Source organism: Eleutherodactylus coqui, chromosome 12 (assembly GCF_035609145.1).
Source record: "Eleutherodactylus coqui strain aEleCoq1 chromosome 12, aEleCoq1.hap1, whole genome shotgun sequence".
Taxonomy (NCBI): Eukaryota; Metazoa; Chordata; class Amphibia; order Anura; family Eleutherodactylidae; genus Eleutherodactylus; species Eleutherodactylus coqui.
In genome coordinates this window covers 44,717,021-44,743,378 of record NC_089848.1, presented here as the reverse complement: position 1 = coordinate 44,743,378, position 26,358 = coordinate 44,717,021, and the positions used below count along the sequence as shown (strand labels likewise).

At 46.8% G+C, this 26,358-nt stretch overlaps 1 protein-coding gene across 1 annotated transcript in view; it reads right to left on the bottom strand.

The window, feature by feature from the left end:
* The window catches only part of TCAIM (T cell activation inhibitor, mitochondrial), a 48,606-nt gene extending 25,491 nt beyond the window's left edge, over positions 1-23,115 (bottom strand). Inside the window, exons 1-6 of the mRNA XM_066584874.1 lie at positions 22,970-23,115; positions 20,763-20,832; positions 16,827-16,950; positions 9,548-9,701; positions 7,006-7,252; positions 1,161-1,283 (exon numbers count right to left, since the gene is read on the bottom strand). Of these exons, the coding sequence (XP_066440971.1) occupies positions 1,161-1,283; positions 7,006-7,252; positions 9,548-9,701; positions 16,827-16,950; positions 20,763-20,832; positions 22,970-22,997 (746 nt within the window). The 5' untranslated portion in view covers positions 22,998-23,115. The remainder of the gene's footprint in view (positions 1-1,160; positions 1,284-7,005; positions 7,253-9,547; positions 9,702-16,826; positions 16,951-20,762; positions 20,833-22,969) is intronic.
* Between the last annotated feature and the right edge of the window lie 3,243 nt (positions 23,116-26,358).

Below are 26,358 nucleotides of genomic sequence, written 5' to 3'. Positions count from 1 at the left end.
ATACTTCAGTATTGCATTTTGCAGTCCTTTTTGAGGTTGCCTACCAAGCCCTGCCATAGGCAAGACTTGATAGGCATCTATGGATGGCAGCCCTGGGGGCCTTAAGTAGGCTCTAGGCTGCAATGTAGACCCACCAGCCCCCCCGATCACGTTGCAGGGCGTCCCTCTTCCCGCTTAGATGCATGGTCAGCTTTGACTGGGGCATCTAAGGAGTTCACTGCTGCGATCAGAGCTAACTCGGCGGCTGCTAACTATCAAAATCAGCTGATCATTGCAGACTATGGAGCGGATTCGGCCCTGAGCCCACTCCATACACACTTCACGACTGCCCGACGTAAATTTACATTAGGTGCTTATAAAGTGGGTAAAGAATATCATTTTGGAATGAATGAGGAATCGCTAAGCTTGATAAGAAGTGCCTCCCGGCCTCCGCTTATAATCATCTTTATTAATCTAGCACCAACATATTCCATGACATTTTACACATTAGAGGGTACATATACCGATAAAAATAAAAAATAAAAAAGGTTTACTTACAGTATTAAACTAATAAGCAGTTTCACAGGAGCTTACAATCTACGCATATTTCTTTGCATAGGCAATTATGAAGAATTGCGATCCATGCTCAGTAGAGATGAGCGAACGTACTAGTTAATGGCGATTTCGCAATCGAGCATCGCTATTTTCGAGTACCTGATTACTCAGGTGAAAAGATTCGGGGGGCGGCGTGGTGGAGCAGGGGGTAGCAGTGGGGAACAGGGGGGTGCTCTCTCTCTCCCCCCCCCCCACTCCCATCTGCAACCCCCTGCTCACCCCCAGCGCCCCCAGAATCTTTTCACCCGAGTAGTCAGGTACTCGAAAATAGCGATGCTCGATTGCGAAATCGCCATTAACGAGTACGTTCGCTCATCTCTACTGAGCATGGATCGCAATTCTTCATAATTGCCTATGCAAAGAAATATGCGTAGATTGTAAGCTCCTGTGAAACTGCTTATTAGTTTAATACTGTAAGTAAACCTTTTTTATTTTTTATTTTTATCGGTATATGTACCCTCTAATGTGTAAAATGTCATGGAATATGTTGGTGCTAGATTAATAAAGATGATAACGAGTACGTTCGCTCATCTCTAATGCTCATCCATCTTTATATGGAAACTTACTGGACATTAGAAAGTTGCAGCTCATCAGACAGCTCTGTTTTCAAGCGCTGCAGTTCTTCCCTCAGTGGAATACTACTGCTCAGCTTCTTCTCTGCCTCTTCTTGGTTACTTTGTATCCATGAACTAACAAAAAAATACAAAACATTGAAAAAAATTTACTTCTATATCTGGTCCCCCGTTACCATGTATTATGCATCTCTGGGAAACCTCAATAACTGTGACCACATGATCGCTCCATGACCAGTATACACTGAATGGCCACTCTATTACAGACACCCACCTTTTAACGATCGGAGCTCCCCTGTATAGAAATCAGATATGTGACCCAGGAGGGCGGCATAAAATCAAGTGAACAAGTTTTCAATGGGGGTCAATTTCAATGTGAATCTACATCAGAAAGGCGGAATTGAGTGATCTGCGGGACTTTGAAGGAGGCTGGTCATCAGTACTAGACTGTCCAGGGCCGGGAGTTTGTGCAACAATTTTGAGAGTCGACTGAGAATGGTGCGATCAAGGAAAAACATCCAGCAAGATGGGATTGGGTGGCTATAAACAACTTGATGATGAAAGGTGTCAAATTGCATATCAAGAATCCTTCTAATGAACAGACGGTGCCAGGCAGACAGATACAACCCTGTCGCTCCATCAAGTGTGTCAGAATGCTCTCCTTGCTCTGTAGCACTGAACGTAACAGCAGACAACCAGTTCCAGAACCATTGCTGCCTAAGAGAAACAGAAAGGCAAGACTCCGATGGGCAAATGGGCAAAAGTTGGATCACTGAGCAGCGGGAACCCATCGCCTAGTGAAATGAATCCAGATGTCTGTTGCACCGTGCTGATGGGAAGTATAAAATTTGATGTAAGCAGCATGAATCGATGACCCCTTCCTGTCAAGGGTTCACAGCATGTCAGTACCTCCATCTAATCAGCAGCAACCGCGAGAACCTCTCGAATAAAACAACCCCCCCCGATACATATTGCATGCCTAATGCAGGAGGAAGTGCAGAGACGTTTAAAGAGGATTAAAATTGATAAATCGCCTAGATGGAATACACCCAAGGGTTCTAAGGAAACTAAGTGACATGATAGACAGACCACTATTTCTTATATTTATGGACACTATTGAGACTGTGATTGTACCACTGGATTGGCGTATTGCCAATGTGGTTCCAATATACATAAAGGGGTCTAAAAGAGAGTCTGGTAACTACAGGCCGGTAAGTCTCACTTTAATAATTGGGAAAATATTTGAGTAGTTTCTGAGAGATGCCATCCTGGAATACCTCAAGGAAAACAGTATAACTCCTCATCAGCATGGGTTCATGAGGGGACGATAAGGTCAGACCAATCTGATCAGATTCTACGATGAAGTAAGTTCTAGGCTTGACCTGGGAGAGTCTATTGATCTCGTATATCTGGACTTCTCTAAAGCATTTGACACCGTGCCGCTTAATAGGTTAATATATAAAATAAGACAGCTCGGTCGGGGCGAAAATGTGTGTATCTGGGTCAAGAACTGTCCATGATCTGATTGGGCCACCGTTACTAGCGGGGTGCCTCAAGGCTCAGTGGTAGGCCCCTTTCTGTTCAATATATTTATCAACGACCTGATAGAGGGGCTGCACAGTAAAATATCAATATTTGCAGATGATACAAAATTATACAAGATAATCAATACAACGGAGGACAATGTGCGGCTACAAACGGACCGAGATAAGCTGGGGGCTTGGGCAGAAAAATGGCAAATGAAGTTCAATGTGGATAAATGTAAGGTTATGCACATGGGCAGGAGAAACGGATGTTACCAATATACACTAAATGGGGTACTGCTAGGGAAAAGTGATACGCAAAAAGACCTGGGGGTACTAGTGGACTGTAGATTTAACTGGCGCAACCAATGCCAGTCAGCCGCTGCAAAAGCAAATAAAGTCTTGGGGTGCACTAAAAGAAGCATAGGGGCGAGGGACGAGAACATTATCCTCCCACTATATAAGGCACTTGTCAGGCCTCACATGGAATACTGTGTACAGTTCTGGTCACCGGTGCTCAGGAAAGATGTTACAGTGCTGGAGGGGGTTCAAAGAGCAACTAAATTAATACATGGAATGACGGGACTGGAATACCCAGAGAGGCATCAAAATTGGGATTATTTACCCTGGAAAAAAGACGACTAAGGGGCGACCAAATAACTATATATAAATACATTAGAAGACAATACAAGGATCTCTCCTATGATCTGTTTATACCCAGGACTGCGACGGTAACAAGAGGGGCATCCTCTATGTCTAGAAGAAAGCAGGTTTCATCACCAACACAGAAAAGGGTTCTTTACTGTGAGAGCAGTGAGACTACGGAACTCTCTGCCGAGGACGTGGTGATGGCAAAATCCATAGAGGAGATTAAGAGGGGACTAGATGTCTTTGTAGAGCGCTATGATAGGATATAGACATTAGGTGACCAGTGGGTTTTTGATCTGGATCTTGGAGTCAGGTAGGAACTATCAAACATTGATCCAGGGATTATTCTGACTGCCATTATGGAGTCGGGAAGTAATCTTTCCCCCAAACGAGCTAATTGGCTTCTGCCTCGTTGCATTTTTTGCCATTTTTTTTGGGGGGGGGGGGGGGGGGGGAGTTGAAACAGACTGAACTGGATGGACATGGTCTTCATTCAGCCTAACATACTATGTTACTAGGTTACCTGCAGGGATCAATATTCCTGCAGGACATTTTCAACACCTAGTGGAATCTATGCCACGACGAATTACTGTGGTTTTGCACACCAAAGAAACTCCAACGCGCTACCAGACGGGAGACTAATAAAGTGGCCATTCAGTATAGGCTACTATAATTTAGTTGCACGACCCAATTACAAGGGGAAGATCATGTCAGGAGGACAGAACTGAGATCACATGACCATATGAGGAAAAAGAGGCCAGGAGCTTCAGATAGCAAATACTAACCAACTTTTATATACCGTGGGGACAATTAAGTCATGAATGAAAAAAAAAAAAAATTATACACACACACACACACACACACACACACACACACACACACACACACACTCTCTCAGGAGTGGCCCTTGAATTTATTCATATAGCGGTACCAACTTAAAAATACTTGGATAACACATTGTAACAATTACAAAAAAGACAGTGCAGAACAGATAAGTGAAACAGTGTGAGTAACATACATTAGGTAAGGGTGGTCTCACATCTGCAGTGGGGAATCTCCCTTTCCTGCTCTGCTCAGGGAGCAGGAAAAGGGAATCCCCGGTTCAGTCTCTGGACGGAACCGAACAGCACCATTGACTATAATGGGGTCTGCCCGCTTTCCACCCAACTGCTCAGCTTTTGGACAGAAGAAAAAGCACTACATGCAGTACTTTGTCTTCTGGTATTTTCAGCTAGATCTGCGACAGAACAGCTGGCCACACCAGCTTTTAGTCTACAGGGATTCAATACAAGCAGTTAGGCTCAGGAAGCAGCAACTCTATACATGCCAACTGGGGGAGGTGTTGGAATACCACTTGGGAAGACTCTTCAGGTTATATGGTTGTTGCAAGAAGTCTTAGAATCATAGAATGGTAGAGTTGGAAGTAGAGATGAGCGAGCATGCTCGTTTAAGGCTGCTGCTCGATCGAGTAGCAGTCTTATCGAGTAACTGTGTACTCGCCCAAGTAGCATTTGGGATGGGAGTGAGAGATATATCTCTCTCTCTCTTCCCCCCGCCGCCCCCCCACATGTTGCTCGGGCGAGTACAGAGTTACTCGATAAGACTGCTACTCGATCGAGCAGCAGCCTTAAACGAGCATGCTCGCTCGTCTCTAGTTGGAAGGGATCTCTAGGGTCATCGGGTCCAACCCCCTGCTCAGTGCAGGATTCACTAAATCCTCCCAGACAGAATTCTTTGCTCTTCCCAGAATGCACAGGGAATATGCAGATGAACTTCCTGCAGCTCCAATCTCTGGTCTCCAGAGAGCGTTTACAGATTTTGAACACTCGCGAATGTAGAATCGAATGAGGAAGATAATTTACAAAACAGAAGGGAGACCTGAGAAAAAAAATTAGTATTCAAGGGTGTGAGGAGAGGCGATTGGCACTGTAGACAGGAGGCGGTCAGTGGAAGAGCTAAGGTTAAGAAATACAGGATAGAGGAGAACTGGTCCGGACTTTGTAGGTTCTTGTGATGAGGCGAAGAGGACAAGTTCATTCTTGTTCATCCTTGGTGTGTGTTCACATGTAGTCGATTTGCTGCAGATTTTGGTGGAAATGATGCGGTGCGTTTAAAAGAGCTGTTAAATGCTGTTACATGCGTTCAAAATTGCAGCTCAAAATTGCGGTAAAGTGTGATTTCCAGCAGCTTTTTCTAATCGCATGTGAGAGACCGGCCTGAGGGCATGTTCAAACATTGCAGATTTGCTGCAGATTTCTCGCAGCTGCAAATTTGCAGTGTCAAATATACACCAAGTGATGGAAATGTGACACAGCTTCCACCACTTCATTTGAAGGGCTGAAGTCCAAGGCTGATCTGCACCATTTAGTGCGGAATTTCAGTGGAAAATGTGAAATGTGAATTTCCCCTAAGGGCAACTTCACATGGGCGAGCGCAATATAGGGCCATCCTTCAACACGCAATTGCGGAGGATCAAGTAGTTTCTCCCTCGCATCACACCTCACCGTGTGCACCTAGCACATGGTGCGATGATGCCTTTGGCCCCATTGAAAACAATGGGAGAGCACGCTTAAAGAGATCGCGGAATGTCTAAATTTTCCCACATCGTGGTGCGGGAAAATATCGCTCATGTGTATGGCCCCATTCAAAAAAATGGGTTTCATATTAGTTTGTCTCGCAACGCAGAAATGTTGCGCGATTTTCTTGCCTGTATTAGGCCAGCCTTAAAGTATCAGAGCATTCCCAGGAAGACAAAGCCTATTTAAACCCAATGATTCTTGCTCAAAGCCGTCTTTTGAGGGATAACCGTTGCATCTAAATGCATAGACATCGTGCAGTTTTTGCGCACACGTCGTTCCTCGCTTAATTCTAGTTTTCTTGTATTGAGCAATGAACTCTTATCCGCGATGCAGGCTGTTATCACAGTTGGCAGCACTGATAAGATTCTTTCAGCTCGTGTCCCGCTGGTATTTCACAACGGGACGCCGGCTGTAATCATGGACAAGAATGCAGCTGTTTGCTTATGCAGCTGTATTGTTCGCCGAGCAAATAGCAGCGGTATCCCGCTCTGCCTGCATAGCACCTAAGTAGCTACTTAGCTACTATAGACTATACAAAGATCGTTGCTCAAAACTGTCAATCAAACTGTCGTTTGAGCGATCATCTGTCAGTGTAAAAGGGGTCCAAGGCCTTGGATGGCAAGTGAGAGAGAATTTGAACAAGTAGATTGTAATCAAAAGTGTGAGAAATGGAGGAAATGTTGAGAAGGATTACATGGTGTTGTAGCCTTTGGAGTTAGAAGTTACTAGGCAGTTAGTAACTTGAGAGGGCGGATGTGGTAAGCTGCAAAATCAAGAGAAACAAGATTGGTTATCAGTTAATGTTACAGATAGCTGCTGGCCACTGGGTTAATGACGCTGCTGGAGCTTTCCTGTCATGCAGTATACAACAGCTTTCACTGAAGGCCTAAATGCTTAAAAACGAATTATTTAAGAACTAATGAGACAAAATTGATATACATTGACATGACAGATAAAAGTCATATCATACAAAAAAAATAACACCGTTATGTTAGCACAGCTGTAAAGTATGCCGCCAGAAGATCGTCTTTAAAACCTTTATAAGGCAGCTTCTCAGTTCACAGAACTTCTGATGTGGACACTACTTACTTAATGGTCATTTCCGTTTTTTGCGCCTGCTCCAGCTCCTCCTCGGGGTCCTTGCTTCCGGTGAAGGAGTAGAAGGTCTTGTCCCACTTTATGGGCCTGTAGAATGAGGATGCCGTTGTCCCTTTAGCCCCCACACCATCGGAGGAGCTTTGTACGTGGTCCGTGGACAGGCTGCAGGAGTTCAGAATGCCCAGGACGGTACTCAGAAGGTCCCTGGAGTCTAAAGTGAAGCTGACTGTTCGAAAACCTGGGACCAAATAGAATGCAGAGCGTGACACATAAGAGAGCTACAACCCCGGCATCTCCCTATAGGAGGATACAGATCTTACAATAATTGCTACATGTAGGCTACCGACTAGGATCCTTTCTGAAATATATTGGATAAGTCGGCTTTCACACCTGCGGTAGGACTTTGTCACAATTTTGTCTCTGTTCTGTTTTTGGTGCGGAAAAACTGAATTAAACGCTTCTGCTTTTTTCAATATTGAATTCAATAGGTTTTTAAAAAACAGAATGGTTTGTTTCCATTAGTTTGTGCAGACCGCGCCATTGGTTCTGTTAAAAAATATGGAAATGGAACAAAAGAAAAAAAAAAACTTATAGAATTCAGTTTTTATTTTTTTTTTAAACCCATGGGGAAAAAAAATAGAAGCATTAAATTCCTTTTTTTCTGCTCCATAAACGGAACAGAGACGGAATTGTGATTGAAAGCCCCCAAACAGGTCTGAACGGGCCCCTAGTTAGAATAGTTGACATTCATGCTTCTGGTGTTTACCCCTTTCTGATATATAAAGATAAACCTAAGAAAACGGAATTACTGTCTTACCGTGGCCACATCATTAAGTCTATGCACTAATCATAACCATTCATCCAGGGTGCGGAAAATTGGCTTCTGCCTCATTTGGTTTTTTTTGCCTTCCTCTGGAGCAACACAGGGGGAGGGGGGGGGGGGGGGCAGGAACAGGCTGAACTAAATGGACATTTGTCTTTTTTGGCCTTACAATAATTCCTTCTGAAGCTAGAGGAGACATCATAGACTGCCCTGAATTTTGTCCCAATCAGTTTATCTCGACCTTCACAGATCTAACCCTTCTCACTTCATACTGGGCTGCCGGTTATCACATGATCAGCCGTATCATCACCAGGATGTATATAGCTTGGCTGGCAACCTTGAGTAGAATCAGCAGATACAATAATTAGCCTAAGATAATTGACATAGTAATAACAGTAGATGACTAATAAGTCTTTTTCGAATCTCTGTCAAAAGGGTAATATATATATATATATTATAATATATATTATACACACACACACAGCCTTGCATAAATATACAGCCTTCGTTTTACGCGTTTTGTTGCATTACAACCTGGAAATAAAATGGATTTTGGGGTTTTTGTACCATTTGAGTTAAACAAACAACATGCCTACCACTTTGTGCCCCAGTAAAGAGACATATAATGCACCGTCAAACAATTATGAAAAGAAACAGAACTTTAATGTGCATATGCAGTCGCCCGTGAAAGTTAAAGGGGGTGTCTGGGATTTTTTTTAAACCGTTGAGGTAAGCTCTGGATAGATCATAAGTAGTTGATGGACGAGCGCCTGTTGATCAGGACACCTGTCTATCAGCTGATCGTCTGGCCTGCTGCACTGATCGGATGGACAGGATGTCTCATCCAGGCTAGGAGCAGGAAGTGTAATTAAGTCAACTGCCATTGATTTATTTGGGAATGAAGCTAGCGCTCCCACTCCCTCCTCTGACCAGGGATGAGTACTGCTGCACGGATAGTGTGTCGGACGGTCAGCTGATGGACTGGGATCCCAAGTGAAGGACCGCCATCCATCAACTACTGATGATCTATCCTTTGGATAGGTCATCAATTTAAAGAAGAAAAAAAAAGCCCAGACAACCTCTCTAATACTTCGTCGAGCCACCTTTAAGGCAATTACACCATCGTGCTACACTGTGGGAGTGGTGTACTTGGGGTGATAAGTGTTGGGTTTGTGTCACACATACTGTTTACCATGGTGGCCAAAAAGTTTTAGTCTCATCTGAGCAGAGAACCTCTTCCATGTGTCTGGGGAGTCTACAACATGCTGTTAGGTGTTTTTTTATGCTTTTTTTTTTAAACAATGGGGCGCTCTTCCATTAAGCCCCATTCTGCGGAGTGTACGGCTTATACTGGTCCCATGGACAGATACTTCCATCTTTGTTATAGATCGTTGGCGCTCAAATTTATATATTTTTGTTTTAATAACCCAAACCTACAAATACATAAAATAAAAACTGAAAACTTGAGTGTAAACAACTTTTTTTTTTTTATTCCACTGCAACAATTTGGACCATCTTCTCAGGTCCACTACATAAATATCCATTTTAATTCCAGGTGACAATGCAACAAAAGAAATACACTAAAAGAGGGCGTTTACAAGGCACTAATATATACACACACACACACACACACACACGGGATAAATGGGATAGATAGTTGAACAGTACGCTACATATCAGACATGCCATCACAACTGACAGAATGACTACCTGCTTCCCTTGTTGACTCTTGATCATTTCCAGGGTTCTGTATGGTTTCTCTGACATAAAACGTAAGTTGAGCAGGTTTGTGTGACCCAAGACCTGGTCTTTGGAGATTCTCCAGATATCCATTTAACCTCTTTAAGGAGTTTTCATTGACCTCCTATAAAAGTGTAAATATAAAAATGGAGCATTACATGTAAATTATGCCACACTTTTGTAATGTAAGCCTTTAGAAATATGATTCAAGTGAATGGGAGAGAACTGCAATACCAAACCGGGCCACTGTGCTAAGGACAGCACTCTGTGCATTCTGGCTGTCTGTATCATATTTCATCAGCGGGGTCCTGAGCGTCAGACAGTGCCGATCTGCTATTGATAATCTAGCCTAATGATAGGGCATTAATAGTTTTTCGCCTAAAAAAATTCTTTTAGGCCTCATGTTCACGGAGAAAGTCAGGCCTGCGGGTGTCCAATGCATGCCTATGGGGCGCGGGTCACGCGTGCGGGTGATCTGCTGCGGATCTGTCCCCGTGGACATGAGGCCTTAAGCAAGGTGTCAAGTCAAAATCTAGATTCAGATCCTATGGTTGGATCTTAAGAGAGCTGCGTGTAAACAAATATCACTGAGCTGAAGCAATATTGTAGAACAAGGCAAGCGTTTGTCTGAAATAGTCCGGCTTCACATCTGCGTTGGAACCTTCAGCCGGAGGTTCAGTCACCGATCCGGATCAAAATACTGAAAGAAAAAGCTCTGCGCACAGCGGGTCTTTTCTGTCCAAAAGCCAGGCAGCTGAATGGAAAGCTGCTGAACCCTCATTATAGTCAATGGTGTCTATCCGGCACTGTTCGGTTCCAAGACTGAGCCGTTTGGCTGCGGGGATTCCACTTTCCTGCTCCCCAAATGGAGTGCAACCACCCATATAATGTGAGAGACTAAAGAGTGGTCTCACACCTGCACTCGGGGGGGGTTCTGCTTTCCTGCTCCATTTGGGGGACAACATCACTGTCCCCTGAATGGAGCAGGAAAGCGGAACCTGCGAGTGGCTAATAAGGATCCATATTTGCTCACCTAAAAAGAACACAATTAATTCAAATATGGAGGCGAAAACAGACAAAAGTAGTGAATGAGGCACTTTAAAAAACACATCTGTGAAAAATACAGTCATGTGACTAGATACTTAGAGTGACAGATTGATAGTATGGGCTGATAAACATGGACCAAATGGGAGTAAAAACAAACTCGTCTGAAAGTGGTTTACAAGAAGCAGCTGTGAGCACAAGAGGGGGACAACATGCCTTAACCCCTTAGTGACCAAGCCTGCTTGCACCTTAGTGATCACACCAAATTTTGGAAATCTGACACATGTACTTTAACATAGAATAACTCTGTAAAGGTTTTGCATATCCAAGTGATTCTGACATTGTCTTTTCGCCATATATTGTACTTCATTTAGGTGGTAGAAATAGTCTGATAGAATGTGTATATTTATTAAAAGCGCAAAAATTAGGAAAATTTTGAAAAAAAAAAATTGACTTCACTTTTTCAGTTGCAATATCTCAAATATGTGCAAACATACTGTCCAAATTTTTGCTAAGATATATATTTCCTTCCATCACTTTACTTTATTCTGGACGCACATTTGAAAAACTTTAGTTTTGTTTTTTTTTTTTTTAAACCATACAGAAGGCGTACAAAAGGCGTACAAATTTAACATTGATTATCAACCTTTTTGAGGAACACTTTGTTTTCCTACACCAAGCCAAGACTGCAAAGGCTCATAGGTGTCAGAATGCTAGATACCCCCACACATGACGCCATTTTGAAAACTACACCCCTTTATATATCACTGAGGGGTGTCAGGAGTATTTTGACCCCACAGTTTTTTTCAGGAGTTTATGAAAACTAGATTTTGTAGGAACTTACCATAAAATCTCTCTCGTCTTGTTCATTGGGAGACACAGCTCTGACCTTGGGTATAGCTTCTGCCACTAGGAGGTGACACTAAGCATAAAAGTGTTAACTCCTCCCACTAGCTATTCCCATCCCCCCTGCAAGCATTGTGCTAGCTCAGGTTGTATGCAAGCAGTTGGAGCAGCCAGTAGCATATGACAATAACAGATAACACACAACAATGCTCATGAACTGTAACTCATTCCAACACCGTGTGCGACTGCACGGAGGATCCTCCAACTAAGAAGTATACGTTGTATACGTTACAGTCCTATACCAGACTGGGTGGGTGCTGTGTCCCCCAATGAACAAAACGAAAAAGATTTTACAGTAAGTTCTTACAAAATTTTGTTTTCTCGTCTGTTATTATTGGGGCACACAGCAAAGACCTTGGGACGTTCTAGAGCAGTACCCAAGGGGGCGGGAAAATATAAGAAGCCGCATGTGTAAGGGAGCAAATTTGTTCCTTACTGCGACTCAACGTTAATGGATGTCTAAACATCCAGAATGCTCAGATACGGAGCATAAAGAGGCCAAAGTAACAGTCCGAGCTACCCTCCAGGGAAAAGAACTCTTGATAAAGAGCTTCCGACGAGGCACCCGCTGTCTGAGTAATATGAGCAGTACCCCGGCCTGAAAACATAAATTCACTGCTACTGTAACCCTGTACTGCCGCGAAGCAGGGCCAGTGCAAGGAGTCCACTTGGAGTTGCCGAGATTACCAGCATTGAGTCAGCGAGACTGAAGAATGCTATCTGCGAGAGGTACTCTTGAGCAGTCCTACCAAGGCCACTTGCCACCGGAGCGTTCCTCGGAACGCAGCACTACCAAGAAAGGTGCCCACCGAATACCTCACTGAAGCGGATCCGAATACCAGCAGCCACGAGAGAATATTCAGCCGGTCAATAACGACCGTCTCCTGATGACAACCTTCGGTACAAATTCGGCATTCAAAACAGATCTGTAGAGTCCTCAGCGTCGAAACTTTAGGGAGTTGTGTACCCTCCAACAGTCGACCTAGTTGTACATCAGCTTCCATATAACTCCAGGTTGCCATATCACCTTCCCAGTCGCGCCGCGAGAGAGGGAGCGGATCGATTCCAGACACAATGAAGAAAAAAAAAAAATTATTGCGATCCATAACCACTTCTGGTGGAAATCCCGTGTTGACCATTGCTGAAAGAGCTTGCAGCGGGAGGTTCCTGGTTTCCTTTAGACTATCTTGCAGTTGTTGTCTTTGCAGCTGACTAACAGCAGAATGTGAGGGACCTAGAGCCCCGGGAGTGATCACTGGGCCCAGGCCGCATAGCTGAAGCGCATCATGGCTCTGATGCTGCGTATCCCAATGGCTCCATCCATGCAGTTGGCTGCCTGGTTAGCTGTAGAGTAAAAAGGGCTTGTGTCCAGAGATCCTTCAGCCCCATGATCCTGTGACAACGCCCACAGCATCCACCTTCTGCATGAAATCCTGGGCTTCCGAAGAAGTCTAGCTTGGGAATGGCGACTGACAGGTTAGTCAACTAGGGCTGGCCCTGTCTCAAGATATCGGTGCAACTGGATGAATCCACTGGGCACAAGTTTGGCAGCACTGCCCGGGCACCTTGGTACGGGAATCAGTATTAGAAAGGGATGAACCCCAAGGATTTCCGACAGTACAAGTCTGTGTCGGGAGTGCATGTAGTATGCGTTCGTGGCCGTCTTCAACCTGTGGCTCTCCCATATTCAGAGGTTGCAGTTAGGTCACCTGCAGGAAGTGCAGGCAGTCATAGCGAGAAAGCTAGCCGTTAGGTAAAGGTCCGGTGCGCGAGCGCACCTGCTGCAGATGGGAGATGAGGCACGATGTGCTCACAGAGTTCCTATGAATAGTAATCTTCCCTCTGGAAGGTACCACAGGTCTTCAGCAAAGCCGGAGAAGGGCCAACGGGCAGCTTGGCAATATTGTTCATAGGCCAAGACCTATTCTGGTGGATGTGAATCTCCAATGTAATGAGCGCACGTAGTACATGGTTCTGGCCGCCCTAGTCTGCGTGACATCCTGGATTCGGACACTGCGGTAGGACGCCTGCAGGTAAATGCAGGACTGACAATGACTGAAGCTCACCCCAGTCCAGCATAAGGAGCGATGCATGCAGGGATTCCTGTGCAAGTAGTCTTTTCGGTAAGCAAGTACCACAGGTCCCCTCATCAAGGCTGGAGTACCGCTGACCATCAGCTTGAGTAACATTGCCTGTAGAAACTCCCTGCTGGATGCAAATCTCGTATTGCAATTCCTGAACACGGACACTGCGTTAGGCTGTCTGCAGGGGACTGCAGACAGCAGTAAGCTGAAGTAATGCGGACAACCAGTTTGAACACTTGTCAGAAAAAAAAAAAAAGAGATATCCTCAGCTGGATGTATCTCGTATGTAGCGAGAGCGCACTCAGTAAGTGGCTCTGGCCGCCCCTGACCACATGTCCTCCCGGACACAGACAGCGCGGTAGCTGGCTGCAGGAAACTGCAGGAGGGGCAATAGGGGAGCTAGCCAATAGCCAATGCTCAACCCGGTCCGGAACAAACAGGAGGAGCCATGAGTCCACAGACTCCATGTATGGGTACTCCTTTTATGGGAAGGTACCACAGGTCTCAGCAAGTGGGGGAATCTGGGTTAGGCGGTGCAGCTGCGCATGGAGTGGTCGGCAGATCACCATAGCTATAAACAACCGCCGCATGCCGGCGAAGACAGGCCGCACGCCGGCGAAGACAGGCCGCACAGCTGCAACATACCCAGGACTATGTAACCATGTAACCAGTTCTACGTAGGGAGCTACGCAAGCTGGCTAGCGTCAATTACATCAATGAAAAACGTCCGGCAGCCCAGCCTCCAAGCGGCCGGCGGCAAAAGTGCCTGGGACCTACACCTGCCTTGCAGAGCCGTACACTGAACATGTGCCCCAGACGGCGCTGCAGAGGAAAAGCGCCGACTGCATGGTCTAAACAGCGGTCGCGCAAAACAGTGGTTGTGCAGCGCCTACCGCGGCCGCGCAGTGGTTATGCACATAGTTGCATGCTGGCCAATCATGGTTGCACAGCACGCAACATAATATGTGCGGCAAGAGGTGCTGCATCTCCCCGGGGGGCCCGCAGTGCAAGCTGTAGGCGCCCCCTCACAAGAAGCAGGGGCAGCACCCCATTAGAGGAGCTGTGACGGCAACACAAGCCTCGAGTGGCACAATGGGAGCCGCGGCAGCGCAGGCAAGTTGCGTAGCGCCAACGGAAACCGCGTGGCGAACATCCGTGGCCCGGCTGGCCCACAGCGCAAGCTGCAGGCGCCCCATCACAGGAGCCACGGGCGGCGCCTGCTGCATCTCCCAGCACGGAGGCCATAACACATGGCCACGCAGTGGGCCGCCATGGCCCAGGCAGTCCGCTGTGCAAGCTGCAGACGCCCCATGCCAATAGCCACGGGCGGCGTCTGCTGCATCTCCCTGCCATCATATGAGCCGTGGGCGGCCCCCCCGGAGTCACGGATGGCACAGTGCAAGCCACGGGCGGCACAACGCGAACAATAGCATTTAGCCGCGGTAGACCCCACCAGTGCGGCATGATGCAAGACACAGCCGGCCTCACCAAGCCGCGGGCGGCAAATTACAAACGCACTAAGGTTGGGCGCGGCCGATGCCTCAAAACAAGCACAATGCACCAGAGCTGAGAACAACTGGGGGCACCCAATACGGTCCGCACGGCAGTGGACTAACAAAATAAAAACGCACACTTACCTCTTGACCGAGGTAGGGTGGCTTCCCGGCTCCAGCAGAGCTTCGCCCCACCATCGCCTGCCTTTGATGGGACAGGAGATGCTGGACCATGAGAAAGGAGGGCTCTATGGCTGGCGGGTCACATCCAGGTTTGGGCCTGCATGTGCCTCCTTTGTCTTCTGAGGAGATCGGGCAGACAGAGGGTTGGGTCCTCTCTGCTCGCCCTCTTCGGTGGGTTAACAGAGAGTCCTCCCTCCCCATTATTCCCTGGTCCTTGGAAGAAAAAAGGAAAACAAAAAAAAACAAAAAAAAAAAAAATAGTCTCTGTAGGCGAGACGTCTGCCTCCTACGACACTAAGCTAAACACTGAGCTAGTATGATGCTTGCAGGATGGGGGGTGGGGGGGTACAAGGTCCAGATGTAATTCATCTGGACCTTGAGACTTGAATTCATTTAAGTTAGCTAAATGTTCCCTCACATCTCTCTGCTTATAGATGGCCTGCATTCTTTTATTCCCCAATAAAAACATTATTTTTGTACAGCAAACATATGAATGAAGACGTTCACCCCAAAATGGATACCCCTGTGTCCCATGTTCGGAAACATACCAATTGTAGCCCTAATGTATTTACAGGACACATGGCTAGGTCCATTGGATTCTAGGCCCCATTGCTCACTTGTGCAGAAAAAAAAATTCACTCCCCAAAAATCCCCCCCCACCACCACCTTTTTGGTGTTCCCTAAATCTTAGATAAAAGTAATAATGTAAATTGTGTGGTATGTCCAAAGACAGGGTTAATTACAGGGCCTGGTTGGGATGGGCACATGGGGCAATTAAACCGGGTATCCCTCCTTCTACCATTCTTTTTTGCAGGGTATTTCGTGACCTCACTGGCAGGGATGGGGTATAGAAAGTGGCGCTCTGTGAGGCTTTGTAAACTCGCCGAGGTGCGGCGGTCTCACATAGAAGGCGCTCAACAAGCTGCTCCTGGAACTGCAGGAAGGCGAGCGTTCCCGGGACGACTTGTAAATTATGCATTACAGATAGTGATCTGAATAACACCGGGCTCACATGGACATATTTACAATCCGCTTGCGGAGGCCCACAGCGGATCCCGGCTGTGAGCCCGGCCATGGCACTGCATACGGCCGCGCAATGTACCGCGCATAACTGCTGTGATGCGCAGTACAACTATTTTTGTTTGTATTTCCCGCGATGACGTTGCGTATGGGCTGTGGGTATATCCGCAACCATAGAGCACAATGCGATAGAGCATTGTGCTTTCATGAGATCGCGAGAACAGGGAAGGTGGGGCTCCCCGCAACCCCCTATAACAGCTCCAGGTTGTCGACATGTCCACAGCCCACGCAGCTTTAATCCCCAGAGCAAGCATATTTTTACGGCCCTGGGGATTAAAGCCCGCTAAAGCAGGACGTAAAAACACTATGGGGTGGTCAATAATGGCTTACTACTACCCCTCTCAGACATTGGATTCTTCTTCTTGATCACAAAAAGCAAACAATTCTCCTCCATATGATACGTTAGCATAGAAGACCCTAATAATGGTTTATGTACAATTAGAAAAAAAATAAACTTACTCTCTCTCGCGGATGCCGTCCAAAGAAATCAGGGTGCACAGCAAAATAGAATGGTCTTAGAGCAATGGCAGCATCGGCCCCAGACAGAGATCGATGGCTATAAAGAAGCTTGCCCCAACAAATCCTACAAAGTAACAGATACCCAATTATAGATGTACATCATCCCGGATGACCCTCAATAAAAGAAGTAATAAAATAAATAAAGTTCTTAAAATAAGTAGAAAAATCACTAGTTTAATCGGCAACTTCTTAGTTCTATATGCTGGATGATAAGGACGCTGTCCTCACAGCTCTCACACCGCTTATCTCCCAGGGTCGCTGGAATTCTAGATGCCAACGAGCAGCAAGAATCCTTCTACATCAAACTTTTTAAGTACTTGCACTTGGCGTTCTTTGGCAGTCCCATTAAAATTAATGGCACGGTAGTGTGCATGGGTGACCACCGGCGTCCTCGGAGACCCTTGGTTACGGGAGGTACTAGAGGTTGGACACTTATTCCATATCCTGTGGAACAAAACTTTTAAAGCAGGACTTCTATTGTGCAGAATAAAAAGTGGTTGATCTGTCGGCTCCTTAACCCTCTCCAATCCACTGTCTGACCTCTGAAGACATTATGATTTAGGGCTGTACAGCTCTGATGTTGGAAGACGTCCATCGGGGTTCTCTTACTGTATATTGCCAGCCTCACTGCTGTCGGAGCCTATCCAATGTGTCACCTCATGCAGTACTGGCTTTAGCCAGCAGATAGCGCCGTTGTATATTGGCAGAAAAAGAGTAAGCCCCCTAGGAAAACCAGGATACAAATTGGATTGGAAAGGGTTAAAGGCCCAGTTACAATATTTATGTTTTCCTAGTTTATCGCGGATCTTAAATCAGGATATTAGGGCCACACAGAATAATGATGTAAAAAAATAAATAAAAAAATTGCTCTGCGGTTTTATTGCAAATCAGTGCAGTGTACAAACTGACTTAACCCCTTCAGTGGCAGGTTTATTATTACCATGTTAAGCCGAACAGGGCAGGTTTTTGGCTGCAACTCAGCTGCTCCATGTGGCAGCACCCACAAAACCATTGCAATAGGTGGCATGGTCAGCAAGCGTTGTTCTTGAATGCTTGCAGGTGACAGATAAACATCAATCTGTTAATTGGAAACTTACTAAGGCCTCTTCCACACGGGTGTTGTGATTTTTGGCAGCCTGGCATCGCAGCCGAAAATTGCATGAGCATGAGAAAGACGGAAGGAAGCCGCGGCTAAATCCCTCGTTTTCTCACCCATCCACACAGCTGGTCTGCGGCGCATAAATGGAATTCCGTGGGGAGAGACCTTAGCTTTGCTAAGGTCTCTCCCCTCTTCTTGCCGACTGATAGCAGCAATAGAAGCTCCCATAGAAGCCTCTGGGAGCTGCTGAGAGGGGAAGGGACTTTAGCCATGCTAAGTTCCCTCTATTCTCTTCCCAGCCTATGGGAGCTGCCAGCAAGGGGAGAGGGAGGGACTTTAGCAACGCGAGCCGCTGACAAATTCCCTCCCACCTCCCTTTTCCAGCAGCACGCATAGGAGTCTATGGATAAGTCCTATCTTTTCCGGCCATGCATAAAAGCGGCCGGCCAGAATGCGCACCATATGCTCTATCTTTTTCGGGCAGGCGATTTTACATACCGGAAGGTTAAAAAAATAAAAATGTAAAATCGGCCATCTGAGGAAATGCATTGGAATCCAATGCTTCGGGTGTTCAAAATTTTTCGGGTGGCTTTTTATCAGGGGCATAATAGCTGCTTGTGTGAAAGAGGCCTAAGGCTCACATCTCCGTTCGAGGTTCCCAGGATGGAGCAGGAAAATGGAAACGCTAAACACAGACGTTCACACTTTTGTCTGCTCGTTCCGTCCAATGGTATCTAAATGTCAGCAACTTACGACAGGCGTCCGCTGCCACCAGTCTCCGTCATTCGGACAGGTCCAGTGGCTATTTTATTTTCATTCTTCTGCTCCGTAATGAACAGAATGGAAGCATGAACAGAGCCCAAGGCCGGTTTCACACGGCAGAGAAATTCGCACGAGATTTGTGTGTTGTGAGACACGCGAATATGAACCCTATTCTTTTGAATGGGGTCATTTAAATGAGCAAAGCGCTGCATGTCCTATCTTTTTGCGTTTTTTGGAATGCATCGCCTATTGTTTTCAATGGGACAGTAAAAAGACAGACATCGCACGTACTTTACGGAAGTGAAGTAGTGATCCTTCAGTGCGGCTGTCAGCCGCGTCGAAGGATCAGCAAGCGTTTCCCACCGTTTTCAATAGGTAACCTCGTGTGCACATCACACGCCGAGCGAGGTCTGTCTTTTTACTGTCCCATTGAAAACAATAGGTGATTTGTTCTAAAAAACGCGAAAAAAAAAAAATAGGACATGCAGCGCTTTGCTCATGTAAATGAGGTGATGTGAAAGAAAAACACTTCAGATTGGCGTGAAAACGCACGGTGGCGAGCGCGATATAGGGCCAAGTTTCTCAGCCCCATATTGCACTCGCCCGTGTGGACATAGCCTTAGGGCTCATGTCCACGGGGAAAATAGGATTTAGGATCCGCAGCGGATTTCCTGCATGCGGATCCGCATCCCATAGGGATGCATTGACCACCCGCGGGTACATAAATACCCGCGGATCGTCAATAAAAGTGATTTAAAAAAAAATGGAGCATGAAAAAATCTGGACCATGCTCCATTTTCATGCGGGTCTCCCGCGGGGACGGCTCCCGCGGGCTTCTATTGAAGCCTATGGAAGCCGTCCGGATCCGCGGGAGACCTAAAATAGGAATTTAAAGCATTTACTCACCCGCAGCGGACCGCGAAGCTCTTCTCTTCCTCACGGCCGCATCTCCCTTGCTTCGGCTCGGCGGATGTGCCCGGCGCATGCGCGCGGCACGTCGACGACGTGCCGGCGACGTGCCGCCGGCGTCAGGAATTCATCCGCCGGCCGAAAATGAAGATCCGGCCGTGAGGAAGAGCAGAGCTTCGTCGCCCGCGCCGGAAAGGTAAATGCTTTAAATTGCTATTTTCGGCGCTCATGTCCGCGGGGCAGGAGGGACCCGCTGCAGATTCTCCATGGAGAATCTGCAGCGGATCTGATTTTCCCCGTGGACATGAGGCCTTAGGAAATGTTTTTCATTAGGCTGTGGATCATGTCCCAGGTGCCAAAAAACAGCATTGTGACAGAACGCCCAAACAAAAACATCCACTGTCACCAGTGCGACGACAACTTTTGTTTTTTGTATACTGCAAATATAACGGAAATCAATGGAAACCATTTCAAGGAACACCCAAGTGGTGACCGTTTCACTAACGGCAGTGAATGGTTGTGCGTTTCGGTTCAGCGATTCCGCTGTTTTCAGTCTGTTTTCCTCCGCCAGTGGAATATTACAGCACAGTCCGACACGGCGCCCCCTAAAGACCCCATACTACCCTCTCCGGATCCGCCGTGCAAATCCCATCCAGTGAACAGGCGTGCATGTGCAGTGCAGCGCATGACGCGCCAGCGGTGGGCAGTAACGCGTAATCACGCAATACTTTAGAAGTATTGCGTGATGGACTGCTTCCATTGACTACAATGGAAGCCGGACGCGCGTTTTTCTGCGGCAATTAGAACACGCCACGTTTTCTTTCACGCTGCAGACTTCTGCGGTAGAATTCCGCAGCGTGAACATTGGCAGACAGAAAGCTATTAGGTTCAATAGAACCTAATAGATGCGGAATTACACAACGTAAAACGCGGCAGAAATACGTCTGTGGGAATTAGCCCTAAAACTGAAAGGAAAGGCTGATCTTTACAAATATTACCATTCTGTATTCCTGGAGTCACCGTCAGGTCAGCAACCTGTCACTTCATGTGATTTTCAAGACAAGGTTGTATGAGATCTGAATGATTGAGGTCATCTTCCAGCTTACCTCTTTGTAGCTCTGCAGCTGGCAAACATGTCAGTTTTGGCGTGAAACCCAGCAGAAATCAGACGAAAGCCTGGAACAGAAAAACACAAACTGTAAGGCCCGTTCGCACTTTTATTTTAAAAAAAAAATAAAAAAAAAAATCAAAGACAAAAACTGGGTAGGATCGAAAAAAAAAAAAAAAAAAATATAAAGCTTTCAGTTATACCTCTTCTTGTAAAGGCTACTTTTGGACCCCCCCAAAAAATGCTATCTGTAGCGCGCGTTCACACGGAGCCGATTTGGTGCAGCAAATTAGCTCCATGTGAATGCAGCCATATTCTTCTTAAGTATACTTACTTTTGAACCCAGGATGATCAAAAAAAAAAAATTCCCCAATGCCAGCAAGTAATATCTCATGAACGGCCATGCAGTAATCACAGGTCCGCCAGGAAGGGAACTGCTTTTACCGAGCCGCTCTCCATTCTGGGACATAGAGTGCGATCCCCTGCTGGAGACCCCCTCTATGCCATTCACAAGCCCATACAAGGCCATGCCATCTTGGCACAACTCCTTTAAGTGGACTTAGAATAGTTTAAAGGTTACAAATACATTGCGCCAGTATTAAAGCTGCCCAGCGGGTTCCTCTGGGTCCGTTTTCACTGTTACAGCAGGAAGAAGGTGCATGTTGGAGCGGAATAACAGTATTATAGCATGACCCTGAAATACATGGTTGTGTCCAGTGCGCCATAGGGGGACGCACAACTTTTTTTTCTTAAAAATGACAGTTTGGTGGCACTTTATTGTGTTTTTATTTTCCAAAGAAATCAGATATTAGCTGAAGTCATCAGGCAAACATGAAACCTGTATTTTTTGTGGGATTTTCCTATTTTTTGGTGCACTTTTTGAAGTCCGTGTCATTTTGTCAAAAGGCCAAAAGACAGGATTGTAGATGCCGCTTGAGTTCGTAAAAGTTTTGCGAAAGTTTTATTACAGACGTGTCAGCATGCAGGTATGGCCGCCGTAAGGAACTTTTTAGCCCTCTGCATAGGATACATAAAGCCATGTGCGATCTGTGTGACTCTCCGGGACCGATCACACATGCAGAATACTTTTACAATGCCCACCTGGGGACTCAGCTTCATTTCCCTACCGTAAGGCGGTTTCACACGGGCGTATTTGCGTGCGCAATATGCAGAGAAGAGAACCGATTGATGTCAACGGGTTCGTTCACGCTTCTGGATATGAAAAAAAGAAAAAGAAAATAGAAGATGATGTATTTTTCTGCATATTTGCACACCAAAAAGTCCCCATAGAAGTCAACGGAGGGTGCGACAACGAGCGGGCAATACGCACGGCGGCGCATGAAACTGCGGGGGGAAAAAAAACACATCTGGAAAACATATAAGGCAAATTGGCCATTTATGTTATTTATGTCCCAAGATGCTCACAATGGCAGACACGGTCGTGTGAAGCCGGCTATACACCTGTGTGCACAGGTGTCTTCAGGTGTGTGTGAAAGCCCCCTTAAAGGCACCCCACCCCTAAATGCTTTCACACCTGCGCTGCGGAGCAGGAAAAGGAATCCCCGCGGCCGAACAATAGTCTCTGGATAGAGCCGAACTGCGTGGGATGACCCGATTAACTATAGTGGGTTTCCCCGCTTTACGCCCGGCTACCCGACGTTTGGACCGTTAGGAAAAGTGCTGCATGCAGGGTTTCTTCCGGTATTTTCAGCCGCACTCAAAAAAAAAGATTAAATATAAAAAAGATATTCTTTAAAGAAGCTAAAAAAAACTTGCAAAAAAATAAGTGTCCCTGTAAGACGCCCCACTGCAATACACCCTACTGCGGTGTACACTGAGCCTTGCCAACACATACTATCCCCCAAGTCAGTCCGATCCCAAACACCAACATGTGAGGACGTAACGACTACATTTCATCACGGCGTGACCGGCCGCCATCATATACCCAGATCTAGAGGGACTGGCGCCACAGAAAGACGTCTTTACAGGTAAAGGAGATGAAAACTTCCAGATTACATCCACTGCAGCTATACATCTACCATCTACAGCAGCCGCAGTAGCCTGCAGCCAGAATGCTTCCTCCTCAGCCCCTATAGCGCCTCCTATAGACCCTGCATATATATTGAACACAACTGCCATACATTAAGGTGTTCTGGTCGTCCTGCCTCTTTAACCCCTCCCCCTCCAACTTGTGAGTGCGCTCACCTTGCGTGCCATTCTTCACGTATGACATAGGGAGGCGCTATATGGAGGACGCCATGGGGGGCCCCCTCCCCATAAAGGCGAGCTACAGAGGAGGGCCGCGACCTGCCCTTCAGCTGAGGAGGCGGCGGCGCCGTGCGAGAGGAGGCGCAGCCCTGGGATACGCTGGAGCCTAGCGCTGCACCGCCCTCTAGTGAGCCTTCTTGGGTACTGCAGGCTGTCTCCTCAGATTGTGTCATGTCACCTTCTGACACACGAGAGGCTGTGTGGCTGTTTACTGGCAGTACCCCGGCCTCCCTCACACGTCAGGGGGGCTTATTGCTCCTCAGCTTGTAGCCAGAATGGGGGGTTTCAGTATAAAAAGTGTAAAGGTACCTCTTGTCACCCCCCTTCCCCTCACTCACTTTTTGGTGTAAATTATAATTTTTTTTACCTCAAAACACACGTAAAAAAATATATATATTTAACGCGCCTTTTTTGGGTGTCTTATTTTCTGCCATTATTTTTCCTACAGCGAAGTCTTCATTTAAAACGCTAGAAGAAGCGCCAAACCTCCGCAGAAAAGCCACCAGAAATACGCACCACAGAGAATGAAACGCCACAGAAAAACGCCCCGTTCTGGCGCGTTCCATATCTCACTACTGAGCGTTGATCTGGTCCCATTTTTCTGTAAGGCCGGATTCACACGGGCGTATTCGCGCACGCAGAAAACAGAAGGCATGGACTTCAATGGGTTCAGCCATAAGCGCGTATTTTGTGTGAGCAATTCCGTTGCGCAAAAGAATACACGGCACGTTCTATTTTAAAGAACACAACTTGAACTCATTAAAGTAATTGGTCGTCTCGATGGCGGAGAGCTTCGTGGCGTGTTTTTTCTTTGCTCACAAATCATGCGCAAAAAGTCCTCTAAAAGCCCGTCTCACACCACCGTACGCCCACTTTGTATAAGCCGCGCATTTTTTGCACGCGTGATAAGCAGTAGTAATATCTCATAGACTTTAATTCTGCCGCTCACACAAGCCGTGCGCAAAAAAAGTCGCACGTTCTATCTTGGCGTGTATTACGAGCACATATACGCCAAGATGGTGTATACGGACACACGGCATTGCATACTTGCTGCGGCCTGCAGCTCAACGCAATCACGTGAGCCCAGCCAAAAATGCAGTTGCTCGTGCAAATACCCAAAACCCGATGCGAGAAACACAGTTCAAATGCGCGCTCATATACGCATACGCTTGTGCGAATCCGGCCTAAGGTCTGTGTCACACAAATGTACTTGGCAGGGTTTTGCGTTGCCTCGGGGAAACAGCAATCTTTCGGCGCGGCTGTCAGCTTCTCCCATTGTTTTCAATAGGGAGACCTTGCATCGCATCGCCCACGCCTAGCACGTGGCGCAATACTGCCGCCGGCCCCTTAAGAACAATAGACGACGCGATGTGAGGGCGCGCCCAGAGATGGGACATGTCGCAGTTAGTTTCCTGTATCCCATCACAGTGTGATGCCATACGGAAAAAAGATCGCGCATGCGTATCACCCCATGCAAAAGAATGAGGGTCATATTCGTGCGTCTCGCAATACACAAATCTCGCGCGATTTTCTCGCCCGTGTGAAAGTTTCCCTAGGCTGAATTCACAGCTGCGTCGGGGGGTCTGTTCTCCTGCTGCGGAATCCCGTGGCCGAACAGATGTGTCTTAGGGCTCCTTCACACTGGCGAGAAAATCAGGCGATTTTCTTGCGATTCGAGAGTGAAAACACATGATTACGAAACCAATGAATTTCAATGGTTTCGTACTCATTTGTGATGTTCGCATTTCAGCGATGCTGCGTGAAAAAAAAAACCGCAGCATGTCCTTTCTTTTTGCAATATTGTCCACTGCTGCTAATTGGGCCGGTGGCAGCAGCTGTCACAGTGTTCAGTGATGATGGGGTTCCCCGCAGGGATGAAGGAATCCCCTGCCACAGCCGTCACAGAGGATCGCGATCTTCTCCCTTTGTTTTTAATGGGGCCGGCACTGCTGCTGTCCCATTAAAGGCAATGGGATGAAGGGATTCCCCGCAGTGATGCAAGGCTGTTTTCACATGAATGGCTCGCATCCAGGGGTTCCAGATGCATTGCGAAGGCGTTATTGTTTGTGAATCACGGCCCGATATCGCAGTCACCAGTGTGCAGGAGCCCTTATGATGGTACCGAACAGCACTGAGCGGACCCTAGTAACTATAATGGGGTCCGCTTGGCTTCCGCTCAGCTGTCCTGTGCATCTGCTACAGAACCCCCGAACGGCGAATCCAGCGCAGATGTAAAAGCGGGTTTAGTCGTACATTGCACATGGCCATTCTGCCGCGGTCTGCTGCCTGTTCGGTGTCTTTAGACACATTGGCGTGACGTAGGTCGCATTCATGGAAGCTGCGTGACATTGTTACCATGTTTGCTGACATGAAGGTTAATCTTGAGAGAAAAAAAATCATTAAATGGGTGCGGTAAAACAACTTGTGATGGTTGCGCCAAACTTATTATTGCCTTACACAATTTTTGGCGCACAATCTTGGCATACATTTATAAGCGGTTTGGCACGTCTGGAGTTCTGCCAAGCATATTATTTAGGCCTCTTTCACAAAGGTGACAGCGATATCGCTGCGAGAAAATTGTAGCCGTGTTCTGTGCGATCTCATTGCGTTTTCTTTCGGCAATTTCGTGGCGCTACCAAGGTGCTCGACTTTGAGGCACTCTTTTACCAGGATTTTTGGGGGGCTTTTCTAGCTGTATTAAAAACAAAATAAAAAAAACACAATACGCTACCTAACAGGCGCTGTCCGTCCGCCGCACTTCTCCTCCGGCAGTTCCTCCGCACTTGTTTGTAGTCTTCAGCCAATACTTCCTGGTCAGGGGTTTCAAAAACCCCGCCTACAGGGAGCGCTGTCTCTGATTGTTTCTAGAGTGCCGTGGCTCAGCCAATCACTGCAGCACGCGATGAACCAATCACAGCCATGCAACAGAAGGGAGGCTCCATAGGGAAACATGGGCTACAAAATATCGCAAATCGCGGCTGTATAGAGCATGCCGCAATTTTTTTTCTAGCAATGTAGCAGCCTACAAAACATGGCTAATGTGAAGGACCCCATTGGAAAGCACGGGCTTCACATACATGCGATTTGTAGCACTGTTGCATCGAAATAAAATTGTGCTATTTTGTCGCCCGTGTGAAAGCGGCCTTAGACTCTACTACTTTGATGCATTTTCTCAGCTATGCCATGTATCTGAAGCTCCATACAATAACTCCTTCGTGCCCTGTGCCAAAATACTATGTTGCAGCTCGCATTCAGATAGCACTAGCCACCATATTCATTATAGCTTTGTAATTTCACGGGCTCAGGAGCAGTGCCCCTGCCATCAT